Genomic DNA, 14,972 nt, shown 5'->3' on the forward strand with positions numbered 1-14,972 from the left:
GGAAGAACAAGGAGCCAGCATGCACAAACAGGAGGAGGTGCGCTGCAGGCTGCCCAGGAGCGACCCTGAGGGCAGAGAGCTGGCAAGCACTCCTGTAGTCTCAGGGGTTCACAAGACAGGGCCCTGAGACCGGAGGGCATCAGGCAACCCAGAGAGCAGGCTCAAGGCCTTGTGTAGCCCATGTCTGCGGCTCTGGGGACCCCGCAGGAGAAACCCACCCAAATGACTCAAGCCTGAAGGCCAAGAGCCAGGGGAAGGGGCGTCCTCCCTGACCTGCCAAGCCCAGGCCCCACGAAACCTTAATTCTTACCCCATCCCTCACTGGGTGCCCCCAGGTTAGGCACTACTGGAACAATGGAGGGGTCACAACCCATCAGCAAGAAAAGAACCAGAGGAGCGGGGGACTCAGTCCCCAGCACCCAGCTGGTCCCAGAAGAGCTCTGCCCTCAACTTCTAGTTCAAGTGAACCTATGACCTCTTTCTTTTGTAGATCCTGGGGCTTGAACTCAGGGCCTGGGCCCTGTCCCTAAGCCTCTTTAGCTCAAGGCTAGTACTCTTACTACTTCCAGTTTTTCTGAGTAGTTTATTGGAGGTCAGAGTCACAGGATTTTCTTGCCCTGGCTGGCTTTGAACTGCAGTCCTCAGATCTCAGCTTCCTGAGTAAGTGATTACAGAGCCGAGCCACTTCCTTTTTTGACCCTCGTCCTGTGACCTGGTGTCTCTGCCGCTTGCAACCCCAGGCACACAGATGTGTCCAGGCAGCAGGTAGTTCCCACCCCTCCCATCCAGCTCTCTCTCAACGCTACCAGCAAAGCGCTACTCTCTGCACACGCTCTGACCAGTCATGCGTCCACCCTGGGACCACACAGTAGCCGGAAGCTGCGTCCTGTGGCGGGCAGGTCCACTGCCGACAGAGGGAGGGGCGTGCTCTGGAAAACCAGGAGGCAGAGCTGGGTGGCTGCTCACTGCCCAGCAGGACCAGCGGCAGGCACCCCGGGCTGGGCCCCGAGAGACCCAGCTCGCTAGGATGGGGTCCCACGGCAGCTGTGGGATGGCCACAGCCCCACAGGGGGAGGACAGGAGCCGGCACTGCCCCTGCGCTGTGGCGGGTGGGCTGCGTGGGTGCCAGGGGCTGACGGATACAGGAGGGTGCTGCACTGGGAAGGGGCACCCTGCAGCTCCCATCAGCCAAGAACCTGGAGCAAGGCGGGGCGGAGCGAGGGTGCAGGGGAAGCAGGCATCCTGGCAGGGAGGTGGCGGGAGGCGGCACCACTCACGGTCAAGGCTGCCATCCTTCTTGAGTTCAAGTCCAGGCCCGGAAGACAGTATAGTATGGTGACCCAGGCAGACAGTGTGGAGTGATGCCCCCAGAGGCGCCGTGGGCCCAGGCAGCTTGCCTGACACAGCAGGTGAGGTCACTTCCTCTTTCTCAACAGGGCGGGGCCCACCACTCACCAGGATGGAAAACCTGTGCACAGCAGTACACTCCCACACAGGAAAGCGCGCACGCACGCACGCACGCACGCACGCACGTAAGGGGCACGGTGCAGGGCAGCTGGCTAGCACCACCCAGCCACACCAACTGCTGAAGACAGAATGCTCACGTCTCCACTGCTCATCCTAATGCAAGTACAACCTGCCAAGTGCACCCAACTGCGGGAGACCCGTCTCCAGTCACCCTGGGAGGGTTCCCACCCTCTGTGCTATGGGCTGGGCCTGCTGGGGATCGGCTGCTTCTGGAAAGGCCTCCCTCCCAACTTCCGGCGGTGGCCATCACCTCTCACAGCGCGGCCTCCATGGTACAGAGGCAGGCCCGCTGTGGAGGATGCCCCACCTGCCCCCCACCCGTGGCCACAACAAACTGGCCCGTTCCCCCTCATTTCCTCTCATCTCACACTCAACCCCCAAGGCCGCTGCCAGCACAGGGCGCGGGAGGGCAAAGTTCCAGGGCGGTGCGGGGAAGGCCTCAGAGGCCAGGGAGGAAAGCAGCCGGCTCTCACTCAAATGCCCAGGCAGAAGCGCCCCGAACACGGAAGCCAGCGCGTGGCACCCGTTCACACGGCCCTTCCGGACACCCGAGCCTCACCGCGAGCACACGGCTCGCTTCTGTCACCACCAGCTGCCAACACAAGCCCGGAGGCGGGGCGGGAAGGCGGCTAACCACGCTGAGAGCCACCCAAAACCAGGAGGGAAAGAGGCTGTGGGAGAAGGATCGCTTGGGCCTCTCAACTAACCTACCGGGAGGAGCCAGGCCCTGAAACACAGGCCAGTTTCGGGTCCCCAGGAGGGAACACAGGGGAGATGGGCAGGGCCGCCAGAGCGCCTGCCCCCATCAGTCCGCGGAAGCTGCAGTCACCTCTGCCCACAGGAGGCCCGGGGACTGAGGGGGAGGGCTCAGGGCCGACCACGCCCACTGCACTGCCTCCGAAGCACAGACCCACCCACCGCCAAGCCGGGTATCAGGAAGCGGTGAAAGAGCCACAGGAGACCCTGAGCCCACAATAAGGGACAAAGGACTGTCCGAGGGTGACAACAGGCAGGTTCAGAGTCTGGGACCGGGGCCACCTGCCCCACGCTCCCCTCACCCCTCACCAGGCTGCCCTGCCGCTGCCCAGCTGCCCCGCTGCCTTCAGGATGTGAAGCTCTAGGGCAGCACAGGCCAGCACAGCACCCAAGAACAAGCAAATCAGCATCCACGGGGATGTCAGCCCACAACACACTCTGCACTAGGGGACCTGGAGAGGCCCCGCAGACACCCTGGTACCGTGCGCCCATCTGCGTGCCACTAGCCCCGTGGCCACATGCTCTGCCGACCCCACCACAGCCCCAGGAAGCAGGATTAAACTGTGGAGCTTCTGGGGAAGACCCAGAAGATGTCATCAAGAAAACCTGACACCTTGGAGGGAGGGCTCCAGGTCCATGGGGAGACCATGCTGAGGGGCGCTGGCCCTCCGCCAGGGTTTCGTAAGCCTCTGTTTGGGCTGCCCCCACACACACACACCTAGCACAACCCTCCCTCTGGGAAGAGGTGAAGATGGGGCTCTGCCAGACATCCACTAACCCAGTGCTTAAGAAACCATGAACTCGCCGGCTGCCGTAGCTCACGCCTGTCACCCCAGCTACTCAGGAGGCTGAGATCTGAAGATCTCGGTTCAAAGCCAGCCTAGGCAAGAAAGTCTATGAGGCTCTTATCTCCAATGAAGTACCAGAAAACCAGAAATGGCACTGTGGCTCAAGTGGTAGAGCGCTGGCCTTGAGCTGAAGAGCGCAGGGACAGTGCCCAGGCCCAGAGTTCAAGTCCCAGGACTGATGAAAAAAAAAATTCCCTCAATGGCTCCTTCTGCCCTCCCTCACAAAAGAACGCAGCACATGGCCACCCGGAGGTCAAGTGTAACAGAGTTGGTGTGCGTAGAGGGCAGAAGGTGGGCAATGGGGCCACCAGGACCTGGAGGGGGGCTCCAGACCCCCTTCTGGGTTCTAAAGCACCTCCCGAAGTCCTTTCAATAATGCACCGGCTACTGGCCAATCATGGCCGGCCCCAGCCAACCTCCGGTAAAACCACACTACACACAGGGCACAGGAGTAACCAAAGTCAGCAGCAGTCACACAGCTAACCAACCACAGGAGGGTGTGTGTGAGCGTGAGAGCACGTGAGGGTGTGTGTGTGATACATTTTATCACACAACAAAAAAGGCCAGAGAGTCCTGGGGAAGCCAGGCTCCTGGAAGGAGTGTTTGTGCGGTGAGGATGGAATCCAGGGCAGGAGCTCTACCCACCCAGCCCGGAGGAAGGAGCATTAAACACCACATCCAGGCTCACAAACATGCCAGTTCTGCGCTCAGCAGGGTCTTGTCGGTCAGGGATAAAGATGTCAGCCGAGAAACAAAAAGGGAAAAACAAAAACAACCTTGAACATCCTTCTCAGCTAGCACACAGTATGTCAGGGACAGGTTGAATGAACATCTCTAACCCAAAAACTGAACATCAAACTGCTGCAAAATGCAAAACACATGTGTGTGTGTGTGTGTGTGTGTGTGTCTGTCTGTGTGTCTGTGTGTCTGTGTGTCTGCGTGTCTGCGTGTCTGCGTCGCCATCCTGGGGCTTAAACTCAGGGTCTGGGCACTGTCCCTGAGCTTTATCACTTCAAGACTAGAAGTCTATCACTTGAGCCACAGCACCACTTTTAGCTTTTTGGTGGTTAACTGGAGAAAAGAGTCTCACAGACTTTCCTGCCCAGAGTAACTCTGAACCGTGATCCTCAGCTTCCTGAGTAGCTAGGAGGGCAGGCGTGAGCCACTGGCACCAGGGTCTGAACTCAGGGCTGCCTGTCACTCAGCTGGCACTCTACCGCCGGAGCCTCAGCTCAGTGTTACCACTGGTTATTGTGGAGATGGCATCTCCTGGATTCTTCGGCCTGGGTTAGCTAATCTGGGTCTCAAACTCCTGAGTAACTAGGATGACAGCTGTGAGTCACTGGCATCTGGGTAAAACACAAAATTTTTTGAGTACCCAATCACACTGAAAAGCTTTCAAACTTTAGATCACTTCAGATTATAAGCCCTCCCCTAACCTTTCGAATTAAAGATAATCAGTAAAGAATCTATGAAAGTTAGGCCGGGAAGGTGGCTCAGTGGTAGAGTGCTTGCCTTGCATGCATGAGGCCCTGAGTTCTATTCCTCAGCACCACAGAAGCAGAAAAAGCCAGAAGTGGCACTGTGGCTCAAGTGGTAGAGCACTAGCCTTGAGCTGAAGAGCTGAGGGACAGCGCCCAGGCCCAGAGTTCAAGTCCCACGACCGACAAAAAAACAAATCTATGAAAGTTCAAAAATGCAATTAAAAAAAAAAACCCTTCACCCCGACAGTACTGCTCGCCCCCAAGGGTTTTGGATGAGGAGCACCGCGGCTGACCCAGGCCTGGGACCCAGGCAGGATGGTGGGAGGCCTCCTCTGTCCACGCCTCTCACTGGGGGCATGGGAGCCCCAAGCAGGCAGCCAGGCTCGGGCCATGTGGCCACTGAGCGCCCCCCCCCCGTGTTTTTACTGGCTCCTGCCTTCCAGGGCTGGACTCCTGGGGGAGAGCTGTGGATGTCCAGCACTCAGAACTGCTTCCCCTGCTGTTACCGCTGCTGACCAGCTCTAGACCTGTCACAATAGAAGCAAGAGGCAGCGGGCCCTTCCTATGTTGTACAAGTTCTAGACACGCAGACAGCAACCTGCACTCTGCCATCAGGAACCGCACGGAAGCCGCAGCCGACAGGACCTGCTGGCAGGCTGTGTGCCCTGTACTTGCTTCCTGGAAGACGGAGGCAGGAGTTCAGGAGGCCAGGGGTTCACAGACAGCCTAGGCAGCACAGCAAGACCCCGTCTCACACAAATCTCCCTATCCCCCAACACACAAATGGGCTCGCTGTCAGGAAAAGGAGATGGTGAATGGTTTCAGAACGAGACCACCATACACTGAATTAGGAAAGGGTCCCAAAATGGGAGCTGTAAGGAGCAGAGGGCTCCCAGCAAGAGGTAACAAAGGCCGAATTCTCAGAGACACAGGGGTACTGAAGAGGTCACCTACAGATGTACGAAGATGCTCTTTTGGTGACAAGTTTTCTTCTGGCAGTACTGGGGTTTGAACTCCCGGCCCTGGCACACTAGCAGGTGCTCTACCACTTGAGCCATACTCTCCACCAGTTTCACTTTTCAATATTTTTCAAATTAGATCTTGCTTCTTTTTGCCAGGCTGACCTGGACTGCAATTCTCCAATTTGTGCTTCCCACATACCTGATGAACAGACACGCATCACCAGGCCCAGCTTTTTTTTTTTTTTTTTTTTAACTGAAATGGGATCTCAAGGATTTTTGGCCTGGCTGGCTTTGAACCCCTGTTCTCCAGATCTCAGCCTCCCCAGCAGCTAGAATTACACATATAAACTACAGGTGTTGGTGACTAACTGTAACTGTAAAGACATAACTAGGTTAGGAATAGCAGCTTCTGGCTTTGACTTTTTCCAGTTACTCCAAGTTTGGCATAGTAAAATTGTACCCATGCACTCAAAAACAGTTGCAACCACTGGGAGGGACAAATGCAAACCACAAGGAATAGAAATGCAAAGCACGGGCTGGGGATGTGGCTTGGTGGTAGGGTGCCTGCCTAGCACTACTGAAGCCCTGGGTTCCATTCCTCAGTGCCACAGTCAGTGCCACAGACACAGAACAAGCGGGAAAGCGGCTCCAGTGGGAGAGTGCTAGTCTTGTGCAAAAGCAGCTCGGGGACAGTGCCAGGCCCTGAGTTCAATCAAGTCCCAGGAAAAGAAAGAAGGAAGGAAGGAGGGAGGGAGGGAGGGAAGGCAAACCCTTCAGCATGGAAGGGTAGTAGGCCAGGGATTCCCTGGGCTCAGCCTCCGGCAGGGCACTCCTCGGGAGGGAGTGAGGAGGGGGAACGTCTTGTTTAGCCACTTACTTTAGGAGCACCTGGCACCTAGTCAGAACAAGATTCCCTCATCTAAGACAAGAGACAGATTGTACTTAAGTCTCTTCAAGATGGATCAGCTAACTTTTAGGAGTAAAGAACTAATCAGCCAAGGCTCCAGTGGCTCACACCTATAATCCTAGCTACTCAGGAGGCTGAGATCTGAGGATTGAGGTTCAAAGCCAGCTAGGGCAGGAAAGTCCATGAGACTCCTATCTCCAAGGAACCACCAGAAAATCAGAAGCAACACTGTGGCTCAAGTAGTAGACCACTAGTCTTGAGCTGAAAAGCTCAGGGACAATGCCCAGGCCCAGAGTTCAAGCCCCACGACAAGTGAAACACAAAACAAAGCAAAACAAAAAAAACCAAGATGGTCCACCCAGTACCTGGCACATAGTAAATGCTCAGTAAATGACAGCTAGGCACTGGTGCTGCCCACCCAGAGACCACCACAGGACACAGAGGGCGCCGTGGCCACCTGTGGGTTTCGGAAAGGCTCTAATGAGCCCTTGGCGCTTCCCTGAACTCATCTGGAGGCCCCTGTTCCCCAGTCCTGCAGACATGTCCAGGAACTCTGCCAACGTCCCAGTGGCAGACACAGAGCTTCAGCTCCATCTGCCTGGCAGTCCCCAGAGGCCATGAAGCATGGCCCGATGGGACCCTTCCCCTTACCGCTCCATACAGTACCACAGAACCTTGGGAACTGGGAAGCCACAGAGCCCAAGACCACCCTGCACGGCCAGACACTAGTAGCAAGCTCTAACAATAACACAGCAGGGCGGGGGGGGGGGGGGGGCCAGGAGGCCGGCCTCCCTCGGCCTGGGTTTGCACTTCAAAGCCCCCCAGAGGATGTAACAGTGTTCCAAATACTACTCACCCTCACCTGTAGGCCCAGCTTCTCAGGAGGCTAGGGAGGACTGCTTGGGCCCAAGAGTTCAAAGCCAGCCTAGCCAGCACAGGGAGCCCCGCCTCCACAGCACACACACAGCTCCCACAAGGCCCACTCTGGAGATGTGGACAGAGCCTGTCACCTCAGCAGAGCTCAGAGGGCCACGCCCAAGACCTGCCGGGATTCCTGCCCCTTCTACCTGTCCCCTCACCCCAGAACTGTCTGCAGACACTGGACACACCACGCTAAGGTCCCTGGTCCACCTCTCAGCTCAGGTGTACTCAGTTTGTGCCCCTCCCTAGGAGGCTGGCAGTCCCCGGGAGGGTGGGGCAGGGCAGGGCCTCCCCAGGGTGCAGCCCTGGCTGGAAGAGGCTGCTCAGCTGAGGCCCAGCTCCCTTGGGGAGAGGCTCAGGCCAGGCCTCCCAAAGCCCCGGGCACTGGAACACACACCACACAAATCCCGGGCAGGCCCACTTCCCGGGACCAGCACGCCGCTCAGGGGGAGCCCTACTCAGAGGACTCATGTGCAGGGTAATAAAGGAAGGGGTTCTGGATGGGCAAACTGTCAGCCTGCACCCACCAACCCAAAGGGCATACTGCGCTCCCAAAGGACTGGGCAGACTCATGATCACAGAAATAAAAAGCTCGACTCTTACCCACAGAGAAAGCACCCCACCCCAGGGGGAGGTCTGCAGGGGGGAGTGGGCAGGAGCCATCCTCCCCCCCAACTCCCCTGCAGAGAGGGCAGGCTGGAGCTCTGGGAAGATGCTCACAAGGCGCTCTATCACCTAGCCCCGAGCCACAGCTTCACCCCCTCTCTGGAGCCCAGCTGACCAGTGGACCTATTCCATCTGTCTTCAAGACGGAGGCCCTTCCCACAGGCTGCGCTTGGGACAGTCCCTCAGTCTCCAGACCTCCGCCAAGACAACATACTACCAGGATGACAACACCTGCATCATGACAGACCAAAGAGCCCACCCTCGGGGGATGGGGAGTCCTGACTGGTTACCTCTGCTCTTCCCCCTCCATCCTGGCCATCACAGAACAGGGAGCAGCGTAGGGCAGAATCAGAAGAGTTCAAGTGCCCAGGCTTTGTGTCCTCTAACATAGGCTGCAGAGTCAGGGGACAGTGATTTTTTTTAAGGATCTGTGGCATTTTAAGTTAACATCAAAAGCGCTAGCCAGGTGCCAAGCGACTCAACCATGCTGCAATCTGATAATTTGGGTTTAAAGTCAGCCCAAGCAAGAATGTCTATGAGATTTTTTTTTTTTTGGTCAGTTGTGGGGCCTGAATTCTGAGCATGGCGCTGTCCCTCAGCTCTTCAGCTCAAGGCTGGTACTCTCCACTTGAGCCACAGCGCCACTTCCAGCTTTTTCTGCATATATGGTGCTGAGGAGTCGAACCCAGGGCCTCAGGCATGCAAGGCAAGCACTCTACCATTGAGCCACCTTCCCAGCCCCACCACTTTATGAGACTCTTATCTCCAATTAGCCAACAAAAATGCCAGATGCTGGTGGCACACACCTGTCATCCTAGCTACTCAGGAGGCTGAGATCTGAGGATAAAGTTCAAAGCCAGCCAGGGCAGGAAAGTCCATGAGACTGATACCTCCAATGAACCACCAGAAAACTAGAAGTGGCACTGTGGCTCAAAGTAGTAGAGCAACTAGCCTTGAGCTGAAGAGCTGAGGGACAGCGCCCAGGCCCAGAGTTCAAGCCCCACAACCAAAAAAAAAAAAAAAAAAAAAGCCAGAATGGAGCTGTGGCAAAGGGTAGAGCACCAGCTTTACTCAAAAAAGCCAAGAAGCACACAAGAGGCCAAGTTCAAGCCCCAGGACGGGCATGCACACTGGTACACATGTACACACACACACACAGAGCACTCTCCCCGTGAAGCAGAAAGCAACGCAAGGCTAGGCGCACGAGAAGCTGCCGGCAGCCTGTGCAGGCGGCGCTGGCCCGGCATTCTGCTATTGCAGGCCTCAGGTGTTCCCAGCCCCGCGGTCCAGCAGCACTCTCTTGTCAGCACGATCGCAGGGACGGCGCACCCAATCTCAACCTCAGCCTGTGCGGCAGGCAGGCCTCTTGTCCCAGTGGAGCGAGTCCCAACGCCAGGTCCCTGTGTCCTGAGGATGGTAGCAGCAGGCTGGGAAGTGTGCTGAGAGGAAGGCCCACGGGAAAACACGGCCTCCCTGCTTCTTTTCTGATCCACTCAGGACAGTGGCCCCACCCCACCTACACCTCTTCTGACACCATCTACAGTCAGAAACCCTGTCACTTAAGAACACGGGAAGCCCCTAACTTTGGGCCAGCCTCATACTGCGTCAACAACAACAACAAAAAATGCACAAAAGTACCTTGTCATCTCCTGGCCACAGGACACCTTGTGCAAGCCGGCGCCGACCATCAGCAGCTGCTGGCTCTGCCCCAGAACCCCCAGCAGGGCTGTTGGGAGAAACCTGAACACCATTACAGGAGCATGCACAGCGAGGCACATCTCTGCTCAGAAATCTATTTCTGAAAAAGTTCCCCTAATGGGCTGGGAAGGTGGCTTAGCGGTAGAGTGCTTGCCTCGCATGCATGAAGCCCTGGGTTCAATTCCTCAGCACCACATAAGCAGAAAAAGCCAGAAGTGGCGCTGTGGCACAAGTGGTAGAGCGCTAGCCTTGAGCTGAAGAGCTGAGGGACAGCGCCCAGGCCCAGAGTTCAGGTCCCTCCCATGACCAAAAAAAAAAAAATTCCCATAATCCATGTTGCAGATATTTAACACAAGTGAACAGAAAATCTAGGATGATTCGTGTTGGCCTCTGTTACACCTTCTAGAACCAGAAGCTGGGTCTGTAAGAAACCTTGTAGGAAAGACACACTAGTTCCCGATCACTCTGCAGACACTGGGCCTGCAGGCCATCCAAACCAAGCAATCTCTCAACCGGCAAACTCAAATTCCTAGAAGGGCAAGCGATCCTCCTTGCGCTCGTGTGCGTGTTTGCATGTGTACATGCGCACGTGCGTGAGTATATGAGTGTGTGTGTGTTTTTCTCTGCAGGGCTCTGTGGCGCATCTCCTGAGGTCCCTGATGCCCGAAGAAGCAGGAAGAGGAAGGTAGCTCCTGAGATTTCTGGCTCTCTGGCTCCAGAACCTGACATCAAAGGCACCTGCAAATCCCTTTTCTCCAGAACCTTCTCTATGGAGAAAAGGGGTCATTGCCTGGCCCAGCATGCCTGCTGCATGGGCAACCACGATCCCTCCACTGTCTGGGAAAAGCTCGCCCGCTGCCACCAAGGCACATCCCTGGCCACCAGCTGGAGAGAAAGCTCTGTGTTAGACCGTTCTATAACTGCAGTTCCGGGGATACAGCAGCCAATCACAAGACTTCTTGGAAACTAAGGGCTCACATGCAGCCCCCCCAGTAGGCCCAAGGAGGCCACTAAGACTCAGAGAGTTGAAGGTGCTAAAGAAAGCGAGCCCAGCGCCTTGGCAGCTGAGAGAGTAAGAAGGCAGGGAACTCAGGGAGCAGCCTTGTCCTGCCCGGTGCTTGCGGGAGTCTCCACCTCTCCCCACAACCTCCCTGGAGGCTGAAGAAGCATGCACACAGTGTTGGGAGAGCCTGCCACCATGCAGGGTGCGCACGCATACACACACACACACACACACACACACACACACACACACACACACACACACACACACACACACACACACACACACACACACACACACACACACACACACACGGTTGTCACGATGGCTTGGGAACCCGTTAGATGCTTTTCAAGAAGGAGAGTGAAGGATTTGCTGTATTACAGATTGGCAGAAATTACTCCCTCTCAGCCTGCTGTGGTGCAAATTCAAATACTCCAGAGATTAAACTTTAGATCCCAGACAGCTTTTCTCCTGAGCACTCCATGGTCGGGGCAGGTGGGACGCGGCCCACCCGCAGGGTTACACACGTGGTATCAGCTCGGCGGGCGTGACACTGATTTTTCAGCAATAGATAGCTAAGTTTGTTAACCATAATTGCATGACCCTAAGGTAAGCATTACATGACACAATTCTCTGTCACTTCTCTCAGAAGAGGTTTAATTTTAGTGTTGGCTCTTCCGCCCTGTCCCCGTTTTTTTGTGTTTTTTTCCCTCTAAGCATCTTAGCTGTGTGTCAGTTTCCCAGTGGTGGAGTTCCTAACTGGCAAGGCAGACAGGCAGCGGCGCAGCAGCACCCCCCTCTCACTCGCGTGCACCCAGACACCCTGCAGAAGCGCAGACATGGGGCTCGGGCCTCCTCCGCCAGGCTCCGTCTCTGAAAGCTAGCTCCTGTCCGAGGAGCTTCGCTGGGTTGGTGGCTGGCACTAATAATGGCAGCATTTAAAGGGAGGCACTTTCCTCATCACTCACAGTCAGAGACCATCTCCCAGCTCCGTCCCCCACACAGACATCAGCAGGACTCTCCCACAGCCATCGCTAGCATCCCCCAAATAAGCCACGAGAAACGTGAACTCCATGCTGTGGAACATCACCACTGCCCGACAGCCCTCAACACTTTCATGTGTGCTAAGATCCAGAAACTAAGGTCTGTTCCCTCCTCTCCCTTCCTGCTCCTAGGAACCCTTCAGGTGAGAGGTGTGCACACACTGGAGCCCGAGATGACTGTCACACCTCATCTACAACATGGTGGCTGCCTGCTCTACCAGGGGGCATTAAGAATCAGTGCTACCAGCCCAGCAACCACTCGGAGCCTGGAGAAAGGCAGGCAGGACACAGACTTGAAGCGATGGCGCTCTGGCTCCAAGAAAGATGAAAAGGCACTGCAGCTGCTTTCCCTCCCTTTTCAGTCCTGGAACTGCAGCAAAAACTATTCACTGCAGATAGGCCCTTCTAGAAGGGTTTATAGTCTCTGCCTGCCCCACCCCCAAAGCCATAACAAAAATGTCTACAACGTTTGTTGAATTACCATGGAGTCAATCTTTCATTCCTATGAACATTACTGTTACTATTATTACTGTTGAGATAGGGTCCTGCCTGGAACCCCCCCCCCCTGCTTCTTCCCCAGAGTGCCCTGAAGACACGCAGGTGCCACCATGCCCAACTCTCAGGAGGCAATCTTTTTCCCATTTGGCAGCACTGGGGTTTGAACTCAAGGCCTTGAGCTTGCTAGATGGGCTTTCTGCCACTTGTGCTGCACCTCCAGCCCTCTTGGAATCAGTCTTCATGGGTCCAGAAGACCAAGAAGGGCAGCACTATGCTCCAGCATCCAGGGCCTCCCAAGGATCACCAAGCCTGTGCAGACCACATGAACGACCTTACCAGCAGCAAAGGAAAGCAGCCATCTAAGAGTCACCAGCCGCGCTCCTGCTCCTCCAGTGAAAGAAACCTGGGCAACCTGGCCAAGCCGCAGACAAGCCTGCTTCCATCTCAGCATATTAAAAAGTGATCTCAATGGCCACTTCCTGGTCTCCCAGCAAACCTTCCCTTCCACCTGGATGGCCTGCATCTTCCTATTGTCTGCTGCTGCCAGGTGAGAAAAAGGACCCCTGCCCCCACTGCCAAGGCACCGGGGAGCTAATAGAGGGTCACCCGAGGGGGAGGGGGAGGGGGAGGGCCCTCCACCCACAGTAGCCTTGGCAAAAAGCTCCTGAGAGAGGGACCCCCTGGAGCTCACCCTGACCCTCTAGGAGGTCTAGGTCACCACCAAGCGCCAAGCTGTGAGCCCCAGGTGGGAAAGGAAGACGGCGGAAGCGGGGTTCCTGGGAGGACGGCAAGGAGAACAATCACCTCTAGTTGACAACCAAAAAAAAAAAAAAAGAACAGAACAGAACCCGTCCAGCTCTGGCTGGGTCGGGGCTGGGAGAGCACCGAGGCCCAGAAAGACAACAAGAAGGCTCCGGCCCTGCCCGGGACCCAACCCCTTTCCCGAGGCCGGCGACCCCGGGCACAGTCCCAGGACCGGGGTGGGGGACGCGTCGGGGACCCCGGACCCTCAGCTGGGGACAGGGGAGGCCGGGGCTCGCGCAGTCGGGGAAAGGGAGGACGACCCCTCTCCTGACGCCCTCCTCCGCACTGAAGGGTCGGGAGCCCCGCGGCGCCCCGCAAGGCGCGCACCCCCGGACACCAGTTGCTTCGCGGGCCGCCTCGCTCCCCTCCCCCCCGGGAGGGCTTCCTGGGGGTGGGGGAGGGGGGTCGCCTCGGGTCCCCCGGGGGCGGGGGGCGGGCGACAGCGGTGAGCTCCGCGAGGAGCGACCGAGGGTCGGCCGGCCGGGGCCGGGGAGGAGGCGAAGCTCGGGCTCCGGTCCCCCGCCGGCTCCCCACGCCCAGGCCGCACCGAAGCCTCGGCCTCACGTAGGGAAGGCCGCCGGGCGGCCCGCGCCGGCTCCAGCCCGGGTCCGGGGGCGCGGAGGCCGGGATGGCAGCGGGCCCCCCGGGGCGGAGCCCGGCGGGCGAGGGTCCCCGAGGAGGGGGGAGGGTCCCGAGCGCACGCGGCCGCCGTCCCGGCTCCGGGCCGGCCGAGGGTACTCACGTTGCTCTGGGAGTCGATGGCCTGCAGCAGCCGGTCCCTGATCTGCTGCGGGGACGCCGGAGCCGCTGTCATTGCCTGGGCGAGGCGGGGGGGGGGGGAGGCCGGGCCAGCGGGCGGGCGGGCTGCGGTGGGGACGCGGGTCAGTCACTCGCCGGCCTCCGGGAGCGGAGCCGCATGTTCCCCGCGGCGCCAGAGGAGGTGGGGGCGCGCGGGGAGGCGGAGAGGGGAGCCGGGGCCGGAGCGCGGGCCCGGGCCGCCGCCGCCGCCGCCGCCGCCGCCGCCGCCGCCGCCGAGGGAGGAGGAGGAGGAGGAGCCGCCGCCACCGCCGCCGCCGCCTCGAGAACCAAACTCCACTGAGCAGCCCCCGCGCGGAGCACTCTGGGTAACTCGCGCCGCACGCAGCGTCGGCGCCACGCTGAGGAGATTGGGAGATGGGGGGGGGAGGAAAGGCCGGAGACGCCGGGCTTGGGCGGGGCCCGCGCGCGCGCGCCACGCCCCGCGCTTCTGCGCAGGCGCCGGTGGGCGCGCGCAGGCGCATTCGCCCGGACCCCCCGCCGCCCGACCCAGAAGAGCCGTTGGGTGGCGGTTGGGCGGGGCAACGGCCGGCGTCGGAGGCCCCGCCCCCGGGCGGGGTCGGCCGAGGGGAGTGCGCGCTCCGCGTCGGGGAACCCGGACGCTCCGGGGGGCACCGGCCTTGGGCTGTGGACGGGGGCCGGGGGCGGAGGTCCCCCGCGGCGTCCGTGACCGCAGGGACCCGGGGTGGGGGGTGGGGGCCGCGGGAAACGCCCGAGTTGCCCAGCCGGGTCCGTGAGGCCCGACTTCCGCCCCGGGCCGGGAGCGCCTGGCGAGCCGACGCCGCGGAGCCGAAGGCCTCCCTCCGGTCCGCACCGCGCGTCTGGCGGCGGGGAGGGGGCTGGGGGGCCGGGGCCGGGGCTCGGCTCCCCGGAGAGAGTCGTCTCTTGCCGGGATCGGTACCGGACGGAGCCCCGGTTGGGAGGGGCCCGCGGGGCGGGGCCGCCGGCCGGCACCGGGCGGGGCGGGGCCGTCCCGGGCGGGGGTCGGTCGCGCTCCCGGCCACGCGCCGAGTCCGTCCCTCCGTCTGTCCGCCCC

The 14,972-nt window shown here is 59.0% G+C and overlaps 1 protein-coding gene across 2 annotated transcripts in view; it reads right to left on the reverse strand.

Annotated features, from left to right (window-relative positions):
* Positions 1–14,083, reverse strand: part of LOC138810983 (mediator of RNA polymerase II transcription subunit 26-like) — a 32,251-nt gene extending 18,168 nt beyond the window's left edge. The window contains exon 1 of one of the 2 annotated variants that reach the window (XM_069998431.1): positions 13,863–14,083. In XM_069998431.1, the coding sequence (XP_069854532.1) occupies positions 13,863–13,934 (72 nt within the window). In that variant the 5' untranslated portion in view covers positions 13,935–14,083. Of the gene's footprint in view, positions 1–1,277; positions 1,356–13,862 lie in introns of those variants that run through there. The other variant, XM_069998432.1, reaches the window with a different exon arrangement.
* Positions 14,084–14,972: the final 889 nt, after the last annotated feature.

This window comes from Dipodomys merriami, unplaced genomic scaffold, assembly GCF_024711535.1.
Source record: "Dipodomys merriami isolate MVZ:Mamm:240054 unplaced genomic scaffold, mDipMer1.0.p SCAF_519, whole genome shotgun sequence".
Classification (NCBI taxonomy): Eukaryota; Metazoa; Chordata; class Mammalia; order Rodentia; family Heteromyidae; genus Dipodomys; species Dipodomys merriami.